General features: G+C 40.9%; 1 protein-coding gene across 2 annotated transcripts in view; it reads left to right on the top strand.

Moving 5' to 3' along the window:
- Positions 1-4831: 4831 nt before the first annotated feature.
- ephb2b (eph receptor B2b) overlaps positions 4832-21511 on the top strand; it is a gene marked incomplete at both ends in the record, with an annotated part of 219640 nt that continues 202960 nt past the window's right edge. For both annotated transcript variants that reach the window (XM_080728979.1, XM_080728978.1), the window contains one exon: positions 4832-4883. In XM_080728979.1, the coding sequence (XP_080585105.1) occupies positions 4832-4883 (52 nt within the window). The remainder of the gene's footprint in view (positions 4884-21511) is intronic.

Genomic DNA, 21511 nt, shown 5'->3' with positions numbered 1-21511 from the left:
GTCCCGAGAATAAAAAAAAAAAAAAAAAAAAAAAAAAGATTTTTTTCAAAAGATTTTTTTGACCCCAAAAAATGGAGTAGGCATGATAGCAATCGCGAAATTGCATGTTTAACCCCCATAGCAACCCCATCTTTCAAGCATGGCAGCCATTTTGGCAGCCATCTTTGTTAAACATAGTGGCTGTTATCTCATGAATGCCTGAACGGATTTCCATTCGGTTTTTTTGTTTGAAAGCTGTGAGCAATGTGGACACACGTGGTGCATTATCTAGGCATGGGTGTGCATGATCCGTGCACACCCAATTACATGGAAGTCTATGGAGACGAATGGCAGGTGGGAGTACGGAGGTATGTTAAAATGGCGGTCAATGTGTTAAGCATTATTGAGGATAATATCAACAGTACAGTTGCAAAATTATAATGGGTGTGTTGTGTGCATGTCTGAAGTAGATTTTCATATTCCGTCGCTGTTATAAGAAATATGGTTTTGGTATTTTTCTGACAGTCAGTAGTGAGGGAGAAACTGCAAAGAGAGCAGGGGAACGACATGCAGCAATGGCCTTGAATCGGATTCAAACCCGGGCTGGCTACAGAAGGACTGAGCCTTAATGGTGTGCACTCTAACAGGTGAGCCACTGGAGCACCCTACTATCAACAGAATCTTCTGTATAAAAACAATCAACAATTCCCTACATTACCTTTGTAACTGCCACTTGCAATCCAACTCATTTATACTATGGGAAACTGGAATACAAAACATTTTTCTATGGATCATAATGATGTGATTATACACTGTAATCACTACAATGTCAGATACTCGTATATCACAGATGTAAAACATGTTACAATGAACATTCGGGTAATAATGTCATTGTCCATATGAAATGTATTAATATTTCTTTACAGTTTCTATTTTACAACAAATATCAAGTATCAAGTGTTATGAGTTTTTCAAGCGTATGTTAATATAAACCATATTCAGCAAATATGTTTCCAGTAATTTACCGATAATTACTTCTTTTTTTTGTGCTGAATATTTATTGTGTTAAGAATATAAATATTGAATTAGTCTGAATTGACCCGGACCGCTGGTGTAGCGTTCTGGGCACCTATAGGCTATGTAGCCTGACAGTGCGTCGCAGGTTCAAGTCCTGATCCCGACGGCTTTTGCTGCACAACCCTCCCTACCTCTGTCTCCCCATTTCCTGTCAGCCTACTGTCCTATCAATAATAAAGGCATGAAAAGCACCCCCAAAAATCTAAAAGAATAAAAAATACATGAATTGATTATAAAACCAACAAAAACAGATTTACTAATGTTCAAGAAATACTGCAATGAATGTTTCCCCATTGCATACTTTGACAGCAGCTTATAACATTATGAAAAAATTTAACATTGCCTTTAATACTAGTTGTTTTCTTTAATTGTTTAGGGAAGTTCTTGGTCCAAGTCAATTGCTGGACTCTCTTTCCAAGCAATGCAATAGATACAGAATTATTAACAAGAGGAAAGATAGAGAAAAAATAATGGAGGAGAGGGTGTAATCATGTCTACAACATTTTAAAAACCAACATGACAGATGAGACAGAATCATGTTTGATATAAATATTGTGCAATTTAAAGGAGTAGTTCACCCCCAAAATGACTTTTTTTCTATTGATTACTCATGGAGACTTGAGTTCAATAATATTTTTTGTTTTTTGTGGCATTCTTAAAACAATAATCTGATTACAATAAATGTACCCCCATTGATTCCAGATGGGGAACCAAATGCATTTGGGTCCCCATCCGGAATCAATGAGGGCAAATTTATTACAATACATTTTTGGTCTTAGGAGTGTGAGAAATACACAAAGATATTATTGAACTCAAGTCTCCATGGCATGAGTAATGAGGAAAACAGTAATTTTGGGGGTGAACTACTCCTTTGAGGAGTTCATTTGATCATACGTTATGCTAAATTACGTGTTCTATGTATGAAAGTTCATGTTAGACTGAAAACTAAGATGCCTCCATATTAAATCATCCTTGTTTTTTCATATGGCGTGTTGGATGCATTGAATCGTGGAGAATCACTAAGGCACCCGAGAGGGTTTTCATGTCATGTCGAGGACAGAACTCTATTCTGTTCATGCATTTTTCATTGTATTTAATCGTGACACAACTAAAGCTTTGAGAGAATTCACATGATTTCCTTATCATCCGTATTCTCTTCTTGTGGAAGTCAATTGTATCCTTAAATAGAGCTCATTAGAGTATGAGTTAAAAGCAACCTTCTCTCTGCGCCCAAGCAATGCTGTCCCATGTCTGTTGTACAAGCACCGTGAACACGATCTGGAGTCAGCCCAGTCAAGTGACCTGGAATCAATACAGTCAAACTGTGTACAGCAGTTATAAAACCACTTGGCTGGCTGAACCTATGAGCAGGCACAGCAATGCGGCAATTCAGATTAACCAAATACGAAAAGGCATATTTTATGAATAATAATGCTTTTCAAATGTCGCCGTGGGATTAAAGTGACTCATTGTTTCTCGGACCTTTTTCAAAGGCTGCATGGTACTCTGCGTCCCAATGACCCCCCCACCCTCTTGTAAAAGTCCCAATCTATAACTTTTTTCTCTTCATAGTTACATCATGCCTTGGGCTCGGTATAAAGATGTTTGTATTGCGCTGCCAGCTGCTGGTACAGGAAATCGGTTTTACACTGCTTAAAGGAAATTCCAAAATTCTGTTTGTGGCTTGGCGTGAGGTGCCGCATGAATTCAGATGTCACTTTTTCCTGCCAACCAACACTGACAACTGCTAAGAAAACAATATTCCTGTAAAAATATTGTGAAAAGCATGACATTTTAATTTGTTATGATTATGAGTATTCGTATTATTTTTGTATTTTGGGAAAGTGCCAGACTCCTTTGCCAATTCCAAAGCTACTTACAGCAGAGGTAGATCCATTTTAATAATTTGAAACAATTAGTTGATATGTTTACAGCTATATAAGGATATTCAGCTAATAAACAGGCGTACAGTGCGATGATAATTAGGCTATATGATGTAGGCCTACACGTTTAAACTTCATGGGGGAAATAAAAGGGTTATTGAAAATCCCAGGTGACTTAAATCTATCTATGGCAGTATTAATGATTTAAATAAACTGTTACTGTACTGACTGATGACTCATAACTCATGTTGTCAAGGGTTTTTCATTGTATAAAATGATCTGTCCCTTAACTGAATGATATTTAACTTAATAAGCACAAATATATACATATATATAGGCTATATAGTAAATATAGGCAACTTATCATTCTCAAACTAAGTGACAAAGTATACGCAAAGTCCACACAGTACACTATTATTACATATACCGTTTAGTGAAAACACAAACTAGTAGTCGTTTATTGCTTAGCATGCATTTCTTTCTCAAAATGTCTTGAGACACTTTAATATGGCTCTGCACTATTTTATATGAAGGACTTTTGAGCTATACTATAACCATATCCATGGGCAGTTCCCAAAAGCTGCCTCTTGGCTCTCAAGTTAGTCTTAATAGCCTGTAGTCTAGACAAGGCTGAGGGATACCATGGGAAAGCCAGTCTATAGGTCTCATGTCTCTCTTTATGGGTTTGCTCTAGTAGTGTAACAGTCACTTTTATTTCAAACTTTTTTTATTATAATTTATTTTGTCATAAATAATGTGAAGAAATTTAAAGCGGTTTTGCATTCTCCTCTATTTTTATTTTCGTTTTTTACCATCGTGGCATATATCTGTTTAAGTACAGGTGTTTTTTAGCTGCCCTAGATTCTATAGTCTGCTTGGCAGTTTATGAATTATAATATCATTCAATTCTTCAATGAATAATATAAAATGATAAGGTAATTTGTAGGGTTTAGGGTGTGCCAAGGCATGGATGATTAAAATATAGGCTCTAATAGCTTCATATTATTTGAACAACATTAGACATGGAAATAGTAGGCAATAAGCAAAATAAGCTCAATATAATAAAAAGCAATATTTGGAGAGTTTACCTTTTAACTCCTATAGAATAGCTACAAAGATTCAGCCTTCTCAATACTTATTCAAAAGACAACACCAAACAACGTGGTGGAGGTATAATGCTAACTAATGCCTTTTTTAAGCAAAAATAGTTTAGTGTAGTAAGTTCAACTTACTTCAATGACCTCAGCTGCTTCTTGTCACCTGTTAGAGCGCCAAACGCAGTTTGTGGTCCATATGATACAGACACATGCAATAGACTGTAGAGAAACTTAAAACGAGGGCTTAAAATTAAATAAACAAAAAGGTCCACGTTGCCGACAGTGGTGGATAAAACCATACCGTGGACAGAACAGTGCTGTACAAAAGCATCGACCCCACGTTGTCAAGAAGATTGTTGGGAGTCTTTCCCTCGATGATTGACAGCAGGGTGAATTGAAGATGCTTTTGGGGGGGTCGAGGTCTCGAGGACCAACCGCTGGCTATTCAAATACGTAGAGTAGGATTACTTCGTAAAATGTCACGCAATTTTCACCCAAACCAACGTTTATTTATGTAAGAGCACGACGTGTTGCTGCTTTGGCAGCGCGGCGCGCCCCGCACGAGCATCCCACTGTTGCACAATGCTCCCCTCTGTCTGCGGTTTTTGGTCTCGTCCTGCTCTGGCGTTCAGATGCTCGTGTGTTTCTGCATGGTATCTGACTGGGAGCGCTCCACTGAAGGTGAAGGTCCGCTGCTCGCACCCAGCTCGGCGTTCCCTGTCAATGGCTTTCATCGGGACGCATTTCATCTGAATGCCCTGGGCTTTTTAATCTGTTTGTCCAAAGAAACCAATAATGGATATTCTATGGATATTATGGATAATACCCACCGTAATTGCTGTTGAAGGTAAGATAATGTTTCACTCCCCACCACCACACCACACACATCTTGCCGGCTTGAGTTTCCGACGAAGCGCGCCCGGTGGGTTTATTACAGAGTACCGGACAAAGAAAATGCATCGGATTTCTGTTATAGTGACCGTTCAGCATCACATCAGGTATACTCCGATGCTGTGATTTGTAACCGAGGCACACACGCAACAAAATATCTCAGGAGGGATTGATGCGAAATGGACAAAACACGTTCCCGCATCCCCACAGGTAGGGTGATGCTGGTTGCCATGAAGGGCATGATAAATCACATCACACGTGTTTACGCTCAACGCCGATACATCTTTCAGTAGCTTACATTGTGTCTTTATAATGATGGGGGCCGATTATAACGAAACCGTAGCCCCCAAAAAGTGACCGTAAACGCCTAAACGGGTTGGATCTGTGCGGGGTTTCCCCCGCCCTCCCAGTTGTGTATACGACCGTTGATTAAAGCAGCACATTTAAATAGCTGTCTCTAACATGGGCTCTATTAAAGTGAAAAACTGAAAATATCAAATATAGGCTGCATCATCTACTATCCAGTTGAAAGGCTGTCTGTGTCGGTACTGTGCGCTCGTCGGGACGCGATGGGCAGCAGGGAGCGTGGCTAAACGGACAATGAAACAGGTTGAATGGGTGCTCAACGGGAACCCCACTATATCACTGTTTCCCAAACACTGGTTCGGGACCCATTTGTGGGTCACGGACCAATTTTTAAGGGTCACAACTCGAGTAAAAACACACATTTTGAAATGTATTTTCCTACATTTGAAAAAAAGCATATTTCAAAACAATAGGCCTATATATTTTTTTTATAATTTAAAAAATATAAAATAATAAAACAAACAAACAAACACATCTAAGGAATGCCATGAATAAAAAAAATAATTTAATTAAAGTACTGAAAATAGCTGATCTACATGCGCTTGTAGATCAGCTGTTTTCACTAGTTTGTGTCCCACTGTCCAGCCAGGCAAATGTCTAATCTCTCTTTTGGGTCTCGACCTGTAAAGTTTGGGAACCACTGCACTATATGAGCACTAGTAGGTGCTTTGCGAATATTTTAATAAGGGCTGCAGTGCAAACAGCTTGATGAATCATTTATGATCGTTTAAAAGACACTGTGTGATCTGAAGAAGGGGTTGCGTCAGTCGATTCATTCATGGTACTCTATTCTATTCTGAGGACACTTGCAGAAAACAAACCTGTCTTCCATGTGGTCAGTTAGGCGAACATCATAATCACAAGTACAGCCAAGTAAGTAAGTGTAGGGGGGAAAGCAGAAGTAGGCTATAAGGCCTTGTTTAGATGTTTGTTTTATATGTGTGATGATGATGACTGCTGTAGGCTATACAATTTAATAACATCCCGCTCAAATAGGCCAGTGGAGCAGAGTCAGTAGCCTATAGAGAGTCAATATACTCAATATAGCCATTCCTGTTAGGGTTGATAGAGAAATTGTTTCTTGGGGCCAACATTTTTACATAAAAGTAGGCTACACTTGGCAGTGTGGATCCCTGCATCTCAATTAGTAATGTAAATTAAGTATAGACTTAAGATCTAGAACTAGCAACACTGTCTGAAGCCATGCTAAGGCTCTTAATTAGATTTGTCAGTGTCACACAATTATTGTGTAGGCCTGCATTTTAAATTTGTAGTAGTGTTTAATTAAAAAAAATACAGAAGGGATTCAATGGTGGAACCTTTAGTATAAAGAACAATATAGGCCTATATTGAAGTTACATAAAATTATCTGAGTTATATAGATAGATAAAGTAGATTTATTTGATTGTATTGGAGTTTTTCCATTTTAAATGAAATGGAAAACAGTATGACATGTTTGTTTAAAGCTTAATTCAGCATACGTTTGTCATACAAACGTATTAGTAAAAACTGTAGATTAAGATGTGGAATTTCCTCAGTTTTAATACAATTATTTATGATAAAAAAGGCTTTATTAATGTATTGTTTTTTATATATATTTATTTATATTCAGCTGTGTTGGCTCTGTTGCAATTTATTCAAATATTGCAATCATTATTATATTTTTTATAATTCCAAGTTCATAATTTAGGCGTTGTTCAAGACCAAACTCAATCGTGAAAAAATGATGCCGAAAATAAGAGGAACATTCAGCCCGTGTATGGAATTTCACACACTTTTCTCTCTCGCTTACTTGGATTATGTACAGTAAAGACGGCTACAGTTAATATGTGTTGTTCCCTCTCCCTGTGAGTCTTTGAAAACCTTAATTGAAGTTCAACTTCCACACTGTATTTGTGTCTGGGAACCTCACCTCCTACTGTACAATTAAATAAATAGTTGGACACGTTTACGCTGAGCTTTGTGGTTGCATGAGTACAGTAGGGGTTGTTTTTTTCTGGTGGCAAATAGTGTTTTAAAATGTATTAAGGCTTATGTCTTGCTTACTTATATAATCTACTATAGAATGAAAATAAAATGGACATTGCAGTGCTTTCCGTCTCCAGCCTGCTGTACGGAAGGACTTGTTTTTTTGAGACGCACTAGGCCCTTCACCATCCCAACGACCACCCTCCATTTTGCGCTTCCCATCTCCTGACCCATCATCCAATCATGTTACAGGGATGGCTTACGTATGAGAAATAAAGGGTTGAAAAAGAGGTCACTGCCGCTCTAATCCGAAAAATCAGCACGCAACATTGAAGAACCTTTCAGTTGACTGTTCTGTCACTTTTAATGTCATGGCATGAGTTATGCCGATAACAGTTCTACCGTGGTCGTGTTTGTTTTTAGAGAAGCGCACATTTCCATTATGGTTTTATCTTGAATAGTTTCTGTGAGTTTTTTATGTAGCATGGATGGACAACATATAACTTTGGAGAGTTTATGCTGGAGCTTGGTTGACTACTGTTTGTTTAGTCAAAGCATTGACCACTTTATCGTTTGGATGTCGATATACAGTACATAGCTCCACGTCTAAACTGGTAAAGAAAGGTCAAGCAATAATGTGTACTCTTTAAGTTTAATGTCATTAGGGAAGTAGTGTTATTAGAGAGGTGATGATAACATTGCAATTGGTTTTATTATTTGCAGGTGATACCCTATCTAGACCAGTGATTCTCAAATATTTTTTACATATTTGTCTATGGACCCCCATCTGATTCTGAAAACATTTTGTACCAGGGGCCCTATAAGTGTGTGAAAAAACAACAACATAAATATCAGATCTACAAGCTCACTACCCATTGCATTGCGATGCATTATGAGCTTGTACATCAGTTATCTTTGAATAGCAAAAGTATAAAATAAAGTTTAAGTGGTTAAACTGATAGGGATGTTATAACAAAATTAGCTTCAAGGACCTCTGGGGGTCCCCCCCGGACCCCACTTTGACAACGAGTGGTCTAGACAACGACATTACGAATCCTGTTTCATATAATCTAATAGAAATATAGTTAAACCGTACATCAAAACATTATTTATTACTTTCACAGCTTAGGCATTTGGCCTACATTCCTATTCAGAGTGATGTAAATGGAGTGTAACAATAGAATATGCTTCAATTCCTTGATCCCCAACAATACATATCAACAGTGATGAGCAGTACAAGGGCCACACTTATAATGCCATCTCATTATACTGTTATCCTACGTGAGTGTATGGCAAAATATAGTAGGAGCTTAAGGAAAGAGCAAGGTGGGATTCCCCTCCCCCTTAGCACATTTCTTCATCCATTAACTTGATGTGGATAATCATCACGTTCCTACTCTCAACTCTCTATGACTACCGAACAGGTTGAACAAATGTACACATGACAGTGGTTCATTCAAAGGCATTTAATATACTTTCTTGAATCCTTAGTGACCCTTAGTGATAATTAGTGTAAATGTAGAGCTGCAATTGATGCAAAGCCTTCTTGGTGTAGTGAATAGAAACAGGCTCTTTAGGAGAATTAATGACTGTAGAACTGGCAGTGAAATTAGCCTGGCAGTGTGGAGTATGCCACTAAAACATGTCTGTGGATTTATACCACCATTAGCCTACCTATTAATTTCCCCCTATATGCTTAGCTTGCGATAATACTCAACTGCAACATCTTTTATCTACTGATTCTGGTGATTGAAAAACATTAGGTACTATGCTAGAAAAAAACCTTTTCTTTCAGGGCAGGCCATTAGCTGTTTGATGTTTCTTCTGCTTTAGCTATACAGTATTTGTACCATTTAAATGCTGTGAGCATTTGCACTAGTGAGTGAGGTAGGATGTTGCTACAGAATGCCACAGCAACCTCTAGACATTTGTGTAGGATGTTGTTGTGACAGCCAGCTGGCTAATCTTACAACCTTTTTCTTCTTCTGAAGTTAGTGTAAGGGGACGAAAAACCATCGTGGAAGCTGCTGAAGTGGGATGGAATGAGATCAGAGTGCGGAGTCTTAAATGCTTCACAGATTTGATTGCATTTCAATGTGTTCTGCATTCCTCCAGCCTCCCCTCTTGTGCACTAGAACGGACCCTATCAGTTGAAAGTGAAGGATTGCCAAATGTTGGCCATGCTAATTTCTCTGTTCCATTTAGCTCTGTTCTATAAGCTATATTTATAGTCTGTGAATGGCATGTTTTAGAATATCACCATTTTCTCCCACGCTGTGAGGCAGTACAGCGGTTTAAGGCGCAGTATGATCGTTAACGATTCAAAAAACCCCAGCCAAGTTTGTAAAAGATACGCTGCTATGTAAATTCAGAAGGTGTTTTTGAACTGATATTGTATGCGTAAGGAGTGGAAGTGAGTGGAGCATGGAAGCATTAGACTATGGCTTGTGAAAGAGTAACAAAAGACAGAGGAGGGGGAGCTCAGAATGGAACAGGATTAGATAAAGGTAAAATGAGTGACCATATACAATCCTGTGTTTTCTCAGTCTGCACAGTGAGCAGATGCAGGGAGCTGGTCTGCACGCCAACCGCCACAGTAGGTTTTCACAAAGAATCTGTCTCTATTCAGGCTAATCCATGCCGCCCAGGGCCCAGGCATTGTCACTTTGCATGCAAAATTTCAATTAGTGCTGGTACCAGTTGTTTTAGTTGTGGAAGCAGTGTCACATTTCTACATCTATATGGCTACCTTGAGGGTGCGATTAAGGCAAGAACATCACAAGGGCCCTGAGATGATGGCCAATAGTGAGGTGGATATAAAACGACTTATGTCCACAAGACATAATCACCACTGTCTTGTTACAGCCAAATGCACTGTTTGACTCTATCTTTACTCATGTGCCGTGTTGGTAGAGAGCTGGTTAAACATACTGTATTTTGCCTTGGTTAACTCATTGACTGCTAACATTGTTTTTCGACTTACGTCGTTCCCTAACACGCTTTCTGAGATTTTCACTAACCTTTGAAAATACATCAAATATCCAAATATCCACAGCAACGATCCACTCCAAAGAGTCCTAAAAAAACGTAAACGCTGATTTAATCTGGTGACGGCATCGTGTCGACTATAACTTGGTAAACTCATTATATAGCAGTCAATGAGTTCAGTAGACAGTGTGTAAACACGGAGAGTACATCTACTCTCTGTTAAATGAACAACACTGTGTACTGTGTACAACTGCAGAATGTAATTAGTTGACAGTCATGCTGTCTAGACTTGGGTGTGAAATCAGAGAAGAAAGTTGACAAAACGAGTAGTAAAAAATAGAAACCAGCTTCTACAGTATTTACATGGTACAGCTGACCCACTACTGAAGGCTTTTGTTTCTTTTAATGCTAGTTAGCATCACAACCTTATTAAGCCCTACCAACATGTCTCCTGAGAGTCAACAGCACTGAAATGGCAAGAGCATAACAAATACAAAAGAGATGCAGTATTTACCCTTGGTTTTACAGATAAACAAAATATAAAACATAATGTGTGGTTTGAATCGCAATCTAGGAGCGGGGGAATGAGCGTGTAACTCATATCCCATTAGCTTGTTGCTTTATCGTGTGGTGGATCTACGTTATATATAGAAAGGTTTGTTTACTTGAAATAAGTTGTTTACTTCAAACCTACAGGAATCAGGGACTAGATTGCTTGCTGTTTGACCCACAGTACTAGAAGAATGAATCAGACTCTACTTTGTCATCAGAAAGAGCACGATTGCCAGATTGGCCTTTCGTATTCACACACACACAATGCGCCTCTATTTGGAAATAAATCAAGATTTTCAAAATTGCCTTATAGAAAATTACTGTTTTCCAAGAGGGATCATAGCAAACACATCTCTTTCTTATAATATCAGACACTGTTTCAACCACAATCTTCTTCTTTAACAGTGCCTTTTTATTTCAGCGATCTGGCAATGTAAATGCTTATGCACTGTTGTATATCCCTGCAGCATTGGGAAATTCAAAACAGGTGAAACGTATACCGCATCTATTATGGCTATTATTATGGTTTAAAAGGAATGACGAAATGCACAAGAGCATCCATGCTCCTCTGCTGGAGAAGACTATTCTTATGATCTGCTCCTATCGTCTCTCACTTCCACACAGATAAAACTGTAACTCACCCCGAGTTTGTTTGTTTCAAACTGTATTTATGAATATGTTTTAGAGTTTGTTTTAGTCTGCTCTGTACTGACAAATGAAACGGGACAATTCCGGTAAATTGTTAGTAATAAAAAAATATTATAACATAATTCTTTTCATAATCTTTTCCGTATGCATATGGCTATACTTTATGGCAAACCACACCTTTCTGGCCACCAAGTAGGCTAAAACAAACAATAACAATATGATGAGTATTTGTCATAGGTCCGATAGCCTCCTCTGAAATAGCTTTACAAACAACTCTCAATGTACGTTATTTGTGGGATCAATAATCTTGAAAAAAACGAATTGTTTGTCTCAGGTGGGTCGTGCATATTGAATAACTTTTGCAAGAGGCTCGACAGTGTACAACATGAGCTCTGTTCACAAAATATAGTATATCACCTTCTAAACGGACAAAGTGTAGAATTTCACCCAAACCAGTTTTCTTTTAATTTAACACTACAGGCACTGTGTGCTATGAATGGTGAACAGATGCATTACGTAAAAATATATTCTTTACCCGGGATCAGTTGAATTATGGGTCTTGAGTTTTGTTTTTCTAGCAGTGCTTTAAGGATAGGTGTGTTGTTATACCCAAGGGCTATAATTGTTTCAGTCTGTGGTTCTGAAGAGCGTATGGTCTGAAAGTGAGAGGAGATTACTGTGGTTATTCTAGTGATTTCATAGAGAATCTTTCGGTCTTAATCCTAACAATTTCAGATTAGGATAAAGATCACACCCACAAGTTAGGATATATCTCACCGCGATATGGCATGGAGTTCTCTTCCCTTTTCAAATTCTGTTATAAAATATGTCTATTATGTAGATTACCTAATCAAGTTCAAGTTTTTAGACAGATGCTAGAAGTTAATTCAATAAGGGTAACTGCATAATTAAATCAAGAGTTGCTGGCCAGTAGGTCTATTACACCTCTGTGGAATACAGTTCGCATATCGGCTGTGGTTTTCCTGCTATACAAAACTAGCCTTAAATAAATGGATACTAGATAGACACGCAACTTGTTTCACCTCTGTGTAACCTCGTACAGGATATTTCACAGTGGAATCTAGATCAAGGATGTCCTGATATCCTGCTGTCTTAATTAGCACGTTAATTGGCAATGCACGGCCTCTCTGTGAGTCGTATTTATACTGTATTACCTGATTCACCCAAAGCCTTTGGGAAACAGGAGACATGTGGGGGGTAGGGGGTTAAAATATGCAGAAATTGAATATAGTTATTCATTTGGAGTTTGGGTTCTTTTACTTCCCTGTCTGTGAGGGAGATGAAATACTCACAATCAATAGATTTAATTCCAGCGTTGCTGTAGGATTGGCAGACCACCAGTTTGTACGGGTGACAGGTCTCAAGTCTCAGATAAATAACTTTCCGTCGTGGTTCATCACAAACTTAAGATGAAATGACAAACGCAGCCATTGATCGCATTGCATTTGTGATGTGAATTTTAAGTCATACTGTGTGTGCCCACAACATGGCGCTTATCATATTCAACGCGGTGAGTCCCACTGTTGAGCTCAAGATGCAGGGTGAAAGAAGGAGGAGAAAGAGAGAGCGAAGGAGGGAGGGAGAGATAGAAGGAGTGTACCCTGAGAGAGGTCAGACCTCGTTTCAGAGACCCCCATCCATACACACCCCAGGTACTGTGACACTGCCTTTATGAGTGCGCCCGGAGAACACAAACCCAGCGGATTAGTGTCTGGCTCTCAATGTCCCCGGGAGCGGAGCCCATCGGCCCCGAGACAAAGAGGGGCTGATTGCGTTGTCATCTGCATCACAAAGGGAAGCTCTTTTTTTTCCACCTGAACTGCTGCTGCCTCCGCATCACGCTGCACATCCCATCTATCAGCGACTCTGTACCCACGTGACATCTGCCTTTTATTTTTTTGTCTCTCTTTCACCGTCTCTTTCTCTCTCTCTCTCTCTCTCTCTCTCTCTCTCTCTCTCTCTCTCTCTCTCTCTCTCTCTGGCCCCCTCTGTCTGTCCAACATGGTCCATATCAAAAGCAAGGATGTCCTTCCTCCCCTTCCTCGCTTTTCAGACCACTGCTGTTTCTGCTCTGGTTGAATTTGGCCTTTGTTGGTAGTACCATCAGCATGGGTTTCATCAACTTCAACTGGAACTTTATTGTCAGATCACAGGTTTACAGGTGTAAAGTATTGGGGGACATTCTTTTTCGTACAAGCTCATCATTTGTAGTTTTCAGGGAAGAATAGAGATAGAAAGAAAGGACATGTTAACTATTACATTCACACAGACACATTTGTAGTTTCCCGTCCTTTTTCCCCAGCCTTTTCTGGCTCTCGTGAGCCGGGTAGCCAGAGCAGCTCACCATGGCTCAGCCAGCACACAGGCACAGACAAAAGGACCCAATATCCCGCTGTCAGGCCGATCAGGAGGCCTAACGGGTCTATCTGTCTCACTCGGGACGCAGAGAGCAGCCCTGACTTAGGGCACTGCCAGCAAGCAGTCATGTTTTATCTGATTAGCGTACGTGGCCAGCAGGATCTGGTGTTCTGTAATAGATGAGGGTCTTCCTGTGGATGATGACCCCAGCCTGTTCCGGCAGCCATAATACTGCGAGAAACTGCAAATCCAGAGGCAGGAGGTAGATATGTCAGGCTCTCCTCTTGGAGATTATCTTCTTATGCTTATTTATGTGACAAATGTTTTCATGGCTGGTTTTGGAAGTGTGAACAATATATTTTTATCACAGAGTTTTATTGTGTATACACAGTAGTCTGTCTTGTTATAATGCAATAATTCATTTTTTTCTTATGCAAGATTACCTGAACTCGCAGGTTTAATCGTTGGAAGGTTATTTCAGATAAGCATGTCTAAAAACACCATTAAAAGGTGTATTTTGAATGGACTGTTTATTTAAGATGATATGTGATGTTGAAAAGCAGAGAGAAAGAGCGAGATGGAACGATACAGGAGTATGGGGACAAAAGAGAAACCAAATAAGAGAGAGGGAGTGACTTGATGTTGTATTTTAGGTGAGAGAGTTGAGATTTTTATTCACACCTAATTGCATTAGCTCATAGCATAGGGAATTAGATAATTAACTGGTGTGGCCTTTGGCTGCGCCATGTCTGCCTTTTAGAGAGGAGGAGCTAATCATATGTTTTCCCGAAATTAATACTCTTACAGCACAAATCAAGTTCAAAAGCTTTGACTCCTTGACAGACCTCAGAGGTGCCTGTTCCTTGCTAAGCTTGGAGAAATGTACAGGTCAGTTCTTGCTGTGGGATTTATAATTAGCCTACATGTGTTTTTTTTAGTTAAACTGAGGTGGTTATGAAATGGAATGTGAAGAGAAATAGAGTGCTAACATGGAAGGTTAATAGTTCTAATGCAGTGGTAAAGAGATGAGGCATCTCAGAGGCAAGGGTCATCAAACACGAGGATAAGTGCAGCTCTTCTTAGTTTAATCGGCTATAGTCCAATTACTGAGGACGGTGCTCGGCCACAGAGGCTGATTGTCAACAGAGACTTACCCCGTGTAAGCACACAAGGGCTTTCAGATTACTGGGCGGTGGCAGGTGGAGTGTGATAGACCCAACTGTGATTTGGCTTTGAGGGTTTACAAAGGCTTTCATCAGCTGTTTGGTTCCATCTAACACAATATATATATTTACCCGCTGTTTTAGCCCTGGATGTTGGTCTTGATCTGTTTTTAAGGTTCTCATTTTGATCAATGGTACCTGAATGGCAAGCTTCACTTGCCCTGAATAACGGAAGCCTTGAAATACACCATGTTATCCAAACTCTCGTTTTTAGCCTACTTACTGCATAATTAGCCCCTCTTTCATTTTGTCAGCGCATGTGGCCTAAATGTGAAACCAAAAAGTGAAATTACAAATTACTTTGGGTTGGTTTATGTGGGCTTCCTTAGGGCTAATTTCTGATTACTGAAAAGTATTCCATATCTTATTGTTTATATGTTTCCTTTCCGTTAGTGGGTTAGGTTAGGGAATTGCATTGTTATGATGTGAAATTGCCATATTATTATGTTTTGATCCCAGCTGATCATAAGTCACGTTGACTTTTCTATTTTCATGTTAGGTACAGGGGCACGGCAGAATAGTAATTTTGTGTTTGGTTGTTGCCACCATGTTTTCCTCGTTTCTCCATTTCTCTCTCTCTCTCTTTTTTCGGCAATTTTTCTTTGACCTCATACCTCTTGCTCATCAATCTACAGCGGCTTACAGCCCTAATCAATAACCTAGGCTTAGCATAGATTAGACCTCTTGGAACGTGTGTATGGAGTTTATGGAGTCACATCAATAGGCAGTCTATTATTACTGTTATTTTGCATCCAATGTGTCCTACAATAAATACTCCCATTTGGCCAGAGGATTCACAGCTACATTTACATAATCACTTCTCAGAAAGGATCCCGCTGATTGACAGATCCGCAAGACTCAACACTTGTAATAGCTGCAGTTCACATGCAATAACATCTCGTCTCCCTCTTGTTTCCCCTCACAATTCATTGTTATTTTACCCTAATTTCATTCCCACTAAAGATTTTTCAGCTGGAAACACTATCCCCTAAAGCATGCGACCACAAGTTCAGAGCGGCCAAAGGAATAGTAGTATAGGTCCACCGGGGTCAATGAAACAATGCCTGAGATCACAGTGCAGTGAACTTATAGCTTACTGAACCAGGAGCGAGGTATATAAGGAGATGGCGGAGTGATGACCATTTTCCATACCTTCCTCCGGCAAGGCTTTTCAGATAGTAATCACAATGGATCGTTTAGGAGAGCAGCTGGAAAATCCATAGAGGATCTTGGGAGACGTGCTGTGGCTGTGAAATCAATGCAGAGATCCAGCTGAGACCATTATAATGAAATGAATAAGTCATATGATATGGTTAAACGTGTACAACGCTATTATTCACATGGTCCAAATAGCTTCCTCATTTGTAATGCAGGCTGGCATATTGTCAATAAAGGTACCACTTGTTCTCTTTTATAATAACTAGAGGTTCAGGGCGCTATATAGCGGCCCCTCACACTTGCGTCGCACTCAATAGCCTATATGAGTCATAGTGTTGGGGGCTTTGTCAGAGTACCCATTGTACCCATCTGTCGGTGTCCCTTTTTTGCCCATATATGGAGATAACTGTATCTGTTGGTACTTGTCCCTTTTATGCCCGTTATGGAGTTCCCTGATGTCATCAGTCAGTATGCCTATATATTGAAATGCCCATATATGGGCTTATTGGTTGAATCGGTGGTTCTGGACAACTTGATATCCGAACTACCGTAAATCCTCTTAAAGTAACCCAGACTTTTATTTGTTTCAACCGTAGCGGGCACTATTAGAGGATTTATGGTACTTGACGGCAGCCACCGCACTCCCCCGAGTCCTTTCCGCTGCACTCGCTGAGTTTGAAGTCGGTCGGTTTGACAACACTCCATATTTGGGCGGAACTGCATTGGGTACTCCTTATATGGTTATGGCTGTGTCAGAATGACATGATCAGATGTCTGCCCGTCCGCCGGCCGGCCTGCCCACCCCACCATTAGCCAATTTTAATGTGGGATAATCTGAATAAAACCTTATTAACACTTTGCTAGCCGAAATAGAATGGCTGTTGATAGATTAGCTGTGAAATTTCTATTATTGTATTGTGATCTGAGACATAATATTATGTTTATAAACATGAGCCCGCCACCCCTCCTTCTTGGACCGCACCGTTGTTTTTTCTTTCCCCCCCCCCCCCCCAGGTCGTTAGCTCACCGTGATTATCTGGATCTCCATTGATATAGAGTGGCAGTTTTGGCCGAGGCATCTGCTTCCCGTGCGTTTCGCGTGCGCGATCCGTGCGCATAATAATCCAAGCATATAATCCAAGAATGACTGAACAGTCGATGTGACCATTTTGGCTAGCTTAGCCCTTAGCACTCCAGCTATGCTAATGTTATCCTCTAAACAGTAAACGGACGGCTGCAAGGAAGCCTGAAGAAGGAATGGACCTGACGTCACTTCTGCTTCATGTCAGACGAGCCATGCGCTATCGATGGACGCGTGGTGACTAGGGAAGGTTAGACGATCGCCGATTTTCGGATAAAAATCATTTATTTCGTTTTTAATGACCCAGTATGGTAAAAGACGGCGCGGCTGAGACTCCTTGCTCAGATGTCCGGTATATTCCGGTTTTAATATTAAGGGGCTCCCCATGGCTTGGAAAGTGTTAATATATCACCTTTTTAAAAGTGCTTTAAAGCATAAACAATTTAAGAAACAAAAATACAGAGGCACTAAAACAGCATAATATTGATTTCCAAAACCCTTCAAACCATCATGTTCCTGCTGAGACTGAGATGAGACATGTGTTGTAGGTGTGTTTGATGCGTCCTGCTCAAAGCTGCCAAAACTTTTTGGAGCGGTGAAAGCGCTCCCAATAGACAGGTATGTCCGTGGGTATGTGGGTGGGTGGGTGGGTGGCTGGCTGGGTGGCTGGGTGGCCGTGTCCGTAGCCTGGCAATACCTTGAGTGGCCACACACAACACACTAGTTAAAGGAGGGGCGCTGTTTTGTGCAGGCCAGGCACACTCACCACTCACTCACAGGCACAGTTCACTCACTCACTCACTCACTCACTCACTCACTCACTCACTCACTCACATAGGGTACAGCTGCTCAAATTCACCGCTCCACTTCGAACCGAGGTTTGATTTTATATAAAATGTCAAGATTAAGGTTCCAAGCTGTTTTGTGTGTTCATGCAAAAACTAGCAAACAAATAAACCCTGGCCTAAATACAGACTAGGTGATTAAACAGAAATAAATATACAAACAAAACGTATCAACGTACCAAAATTAGCCTATCAAGTTCATGTTGATTGCGTTCCTGGACCAGAAGGGAGTCAGTGGTCCATCATGAGTTGGTTCCTCAGGGTCAGACCTTCAACCAGCACTTCTACCAGCAGGTCTTAAAACACCTCCATGACCGGGTTTGGTGGAGCATGCAGGCTCTGTGCAAGAGTCGTGGCTGCTCCACCACAACAGCGCGCCCCCACACACCACGTCTCTTGGTTTATGGGTCGTATTGAAAGGGTTAGAGTCAGGATTAGGGTAACGATGTTTATCCATGTTTGTGCCACCTCCAGTTGTGTGATGGAGACTAATAGCAGTGCAGTTAAACAGTGAGACAAGTGAACAATATTATAGCAGAATAGTGGTGAGTGGTGAGATGTTGCACAACAACACAGTGACATAAGCGGTTACCCTATTAGCAGTGAGTCATGAGCGTGGCTGCCACAGTCCTGTTACCTTTCGTACACACCTCGTATAAATGTGTATAAACACACACACACACACACACACACACACACACACACACACACACACACACACACAGTATTGGACCACCATACAACCAAATCTTATAGGGTTAGGGCATTTTGCGACCATGCTTCATGGTGCATAGAAATACGTTGTTGATTAGGCAAAAGTGTAATCATCCAAACGGGAGAAGCCATGGTTAACTTTGCTGAATGAGAAGTATGCTCCAACATTATGACAGCCAATCCATGCTGGTGTATTTACGTAGGGGAAGGTCGTTTTCTTTTTTTTCCCTTTTTCTTTTTTAAATAAATGTACCTGCAAGGTCTTAAAGTAACTCAAGACGATAAGTAACTGCTGTGGGTCAAATTACGTCTTTCCGCAGAATATAAGCTCATTTTCCAATAACATTATGACAATAAACAATAGTATAATAGGTATAGTAGTAAAGGATTAGTGGGGGCAGCACTATTTAACAGACTTCCCTATTAAATACATAAACAAAATAATACATGCTTATGTAAATACAGTACATGTAATATCAATATCAATTTTCCATTACCGATTTACACTTGAAATGGCATAGACTTAGTAAAAAAATACTATTCGTTTTTGGGTAGAATAAATAACCAAATGGCGTGGTCACACCTCTGTCCCTGTGTTACTCTGGGAGCCGTCTGACACTGTGAAGCAGTCATGCAGCAGTCATGCAGGCTTATTGGCTGCATGTGGTGACTGTACGAGTCCCCTGATGGACTTGCTGTCAGGAGCCTGCCTGTTGGAGTGATTGAAAAAACATGTCTGGGATTAGCCCTGCGCCCACGTTTCTGTGAAGCTCTGGCGGGGGTGTGTGTGTGCGTGTGTGTGTGCGTCTGTGTGTGTGTGTGTGTGTGTGTGTGTGTGTGTGTGTGTGTGTGTGTGTGTGTGTGTGTGTGTGTGTGTGCGTCTGTGTGTGTGTTGTGCGTGTGCGTGTGCGTGTGTGCGTGTGCGTGTTTATGCGCGCGCTAGGGATGGGAGGATAAGCCATATTATCGTTTATCGTGATAAAAAAAACACTCACAATAATCGTATCGCGGAGATTGAATTTATCGTGATATCGTCCTCCGCCTTGCATTGGGATCAATTCACCTTTTATTTGCCGAGCTGCATATCCGGTACCACTTGAACCCTCTATAATTGGTCAATAATTGTAATAATATACGTACTTGATACAGTCTTTTTTTCACTCTCTATCAAATGTCTTTTGCAACGCGTTGTGAGCTTGTAGATCTGCTATTCTTTGGTAAATCATGTTCCGCCCAGGATAATTAATTGTAAATCGCGATTTATTTTGTCACAATAATCGTGATATGACATTTTCATATCGTCCCATCCCTAGTGTGTGTGTGTGTGTGTGTGTGTGTGTGTGTGCGCGCGTGCGTGTGTGCGTGTGTGTGTCAAAGGCTGGGGTGGAAGTGAGGGGCTCTCTGGGCCTGCCACCGTACCGCTGATCGATGGCATAGGTAGAGTTTACTCCCACCCACCCCCACCATCCTAATGCAAACACACTCATGCTACACACTCGCAAACAGTAGTAGTGTACAGACCTGCGCACAGACAGCATTCCAGTGCACACACACAAAGGCTTTGCTTGCATGCACAGTGAACACACACACGCACGCACACGCACGCACACACACACACACACACACACACACACACACACACACACACACACACACACACACACACACACACACACACACACACACACACAGAGAAACCATATAGGACCACCAACACACAAGTAAGCACACACACACACACACACACACACACACACACACACACACACACCTATGGTACAGGACCACACGTACACACATGAACAAGCACGCACGCAAGAGCAAGCATGCATACCCCCTTTTCTACGCGGTGGCTCAGTGTACCCCTGCTGTCAGCTAAGAGGAATGCATGGAGGGAAAAAGAAAGAGCGAGAGGAAGAATACAGAAGATTTAATTCCTTGCTTTAGAAGAAATCCCCTGAGCATACAGTTTGTTCCCCTCACAGTGAAAAACATTGTTGTTGTTGAGCTTTGATTTACCTCAGTGAGCAAGATGGAATGGACTTTGATTCGCTTTTACTCACTGTGAAGCTTAACATTGCCTCCCACTGAGACCCAGCATCGTTGCACGTTATGCAAAATTGCTTTTCTTTTAGTGCCCACGATAAGCTGTCCTACTTTTTAGAAATGGAAATCTAGACCAAAAGTGTTTGGCTGTCTCCATCCTGATAGACAGCCTTCAGGCACAGCCAAACTGTATTAATCACTCTCTCTCTCTCTCTCTCTCTCTCTCTCTCTCTCTCTCTCTCTCTCTCTCTCTCTCTCTCTCTCTCTCTCTAACCTACTCTTCCAGTAACACACTGTAACACTCTCCCCAATACCCTCTCCCAGTCTTCCTCTTCATCTCTCCACCTCTAGCTTACAGTATACTCAGTGATGAATTAGTCCGGGGTCGCGCGCCCCCGCCGCCCCATATCTTTTCTGAGCAGGGGTCACGCCTCTCACGCAAACGGACATGCATTGATCTCAACCCCCCAAGTTCCCACCTCGCCAATGCTTTAGTGTCACAATGGGGTGTTTTAACAAAGAAACAAGCCTGTATGCATATCAATAGACCTGTATAGTAGGTGTTGAGCCCCCAAACATTGAATCACCAATGCACCACTGCTTATACTGCACAGCA

The sequence above is a fragment of the Nannobrachium achirus genome, assembly GCF_963921795.1.
Source record: "Nannobrachium achirus genome assembly, chromosome: 6".
Taxonomy (NCBI): domain Eukaryota; kingdom Metazoa; phylum Chordata; class Actinopteri; order Myctophiformes; family Myctophidae; genus Nannobrachium; species Nannobrachium achirus.
Note: the sequence above shows the minus strand (reverse complement) of the source record. Positions and strands in the feature narration are given on the sequence as shown.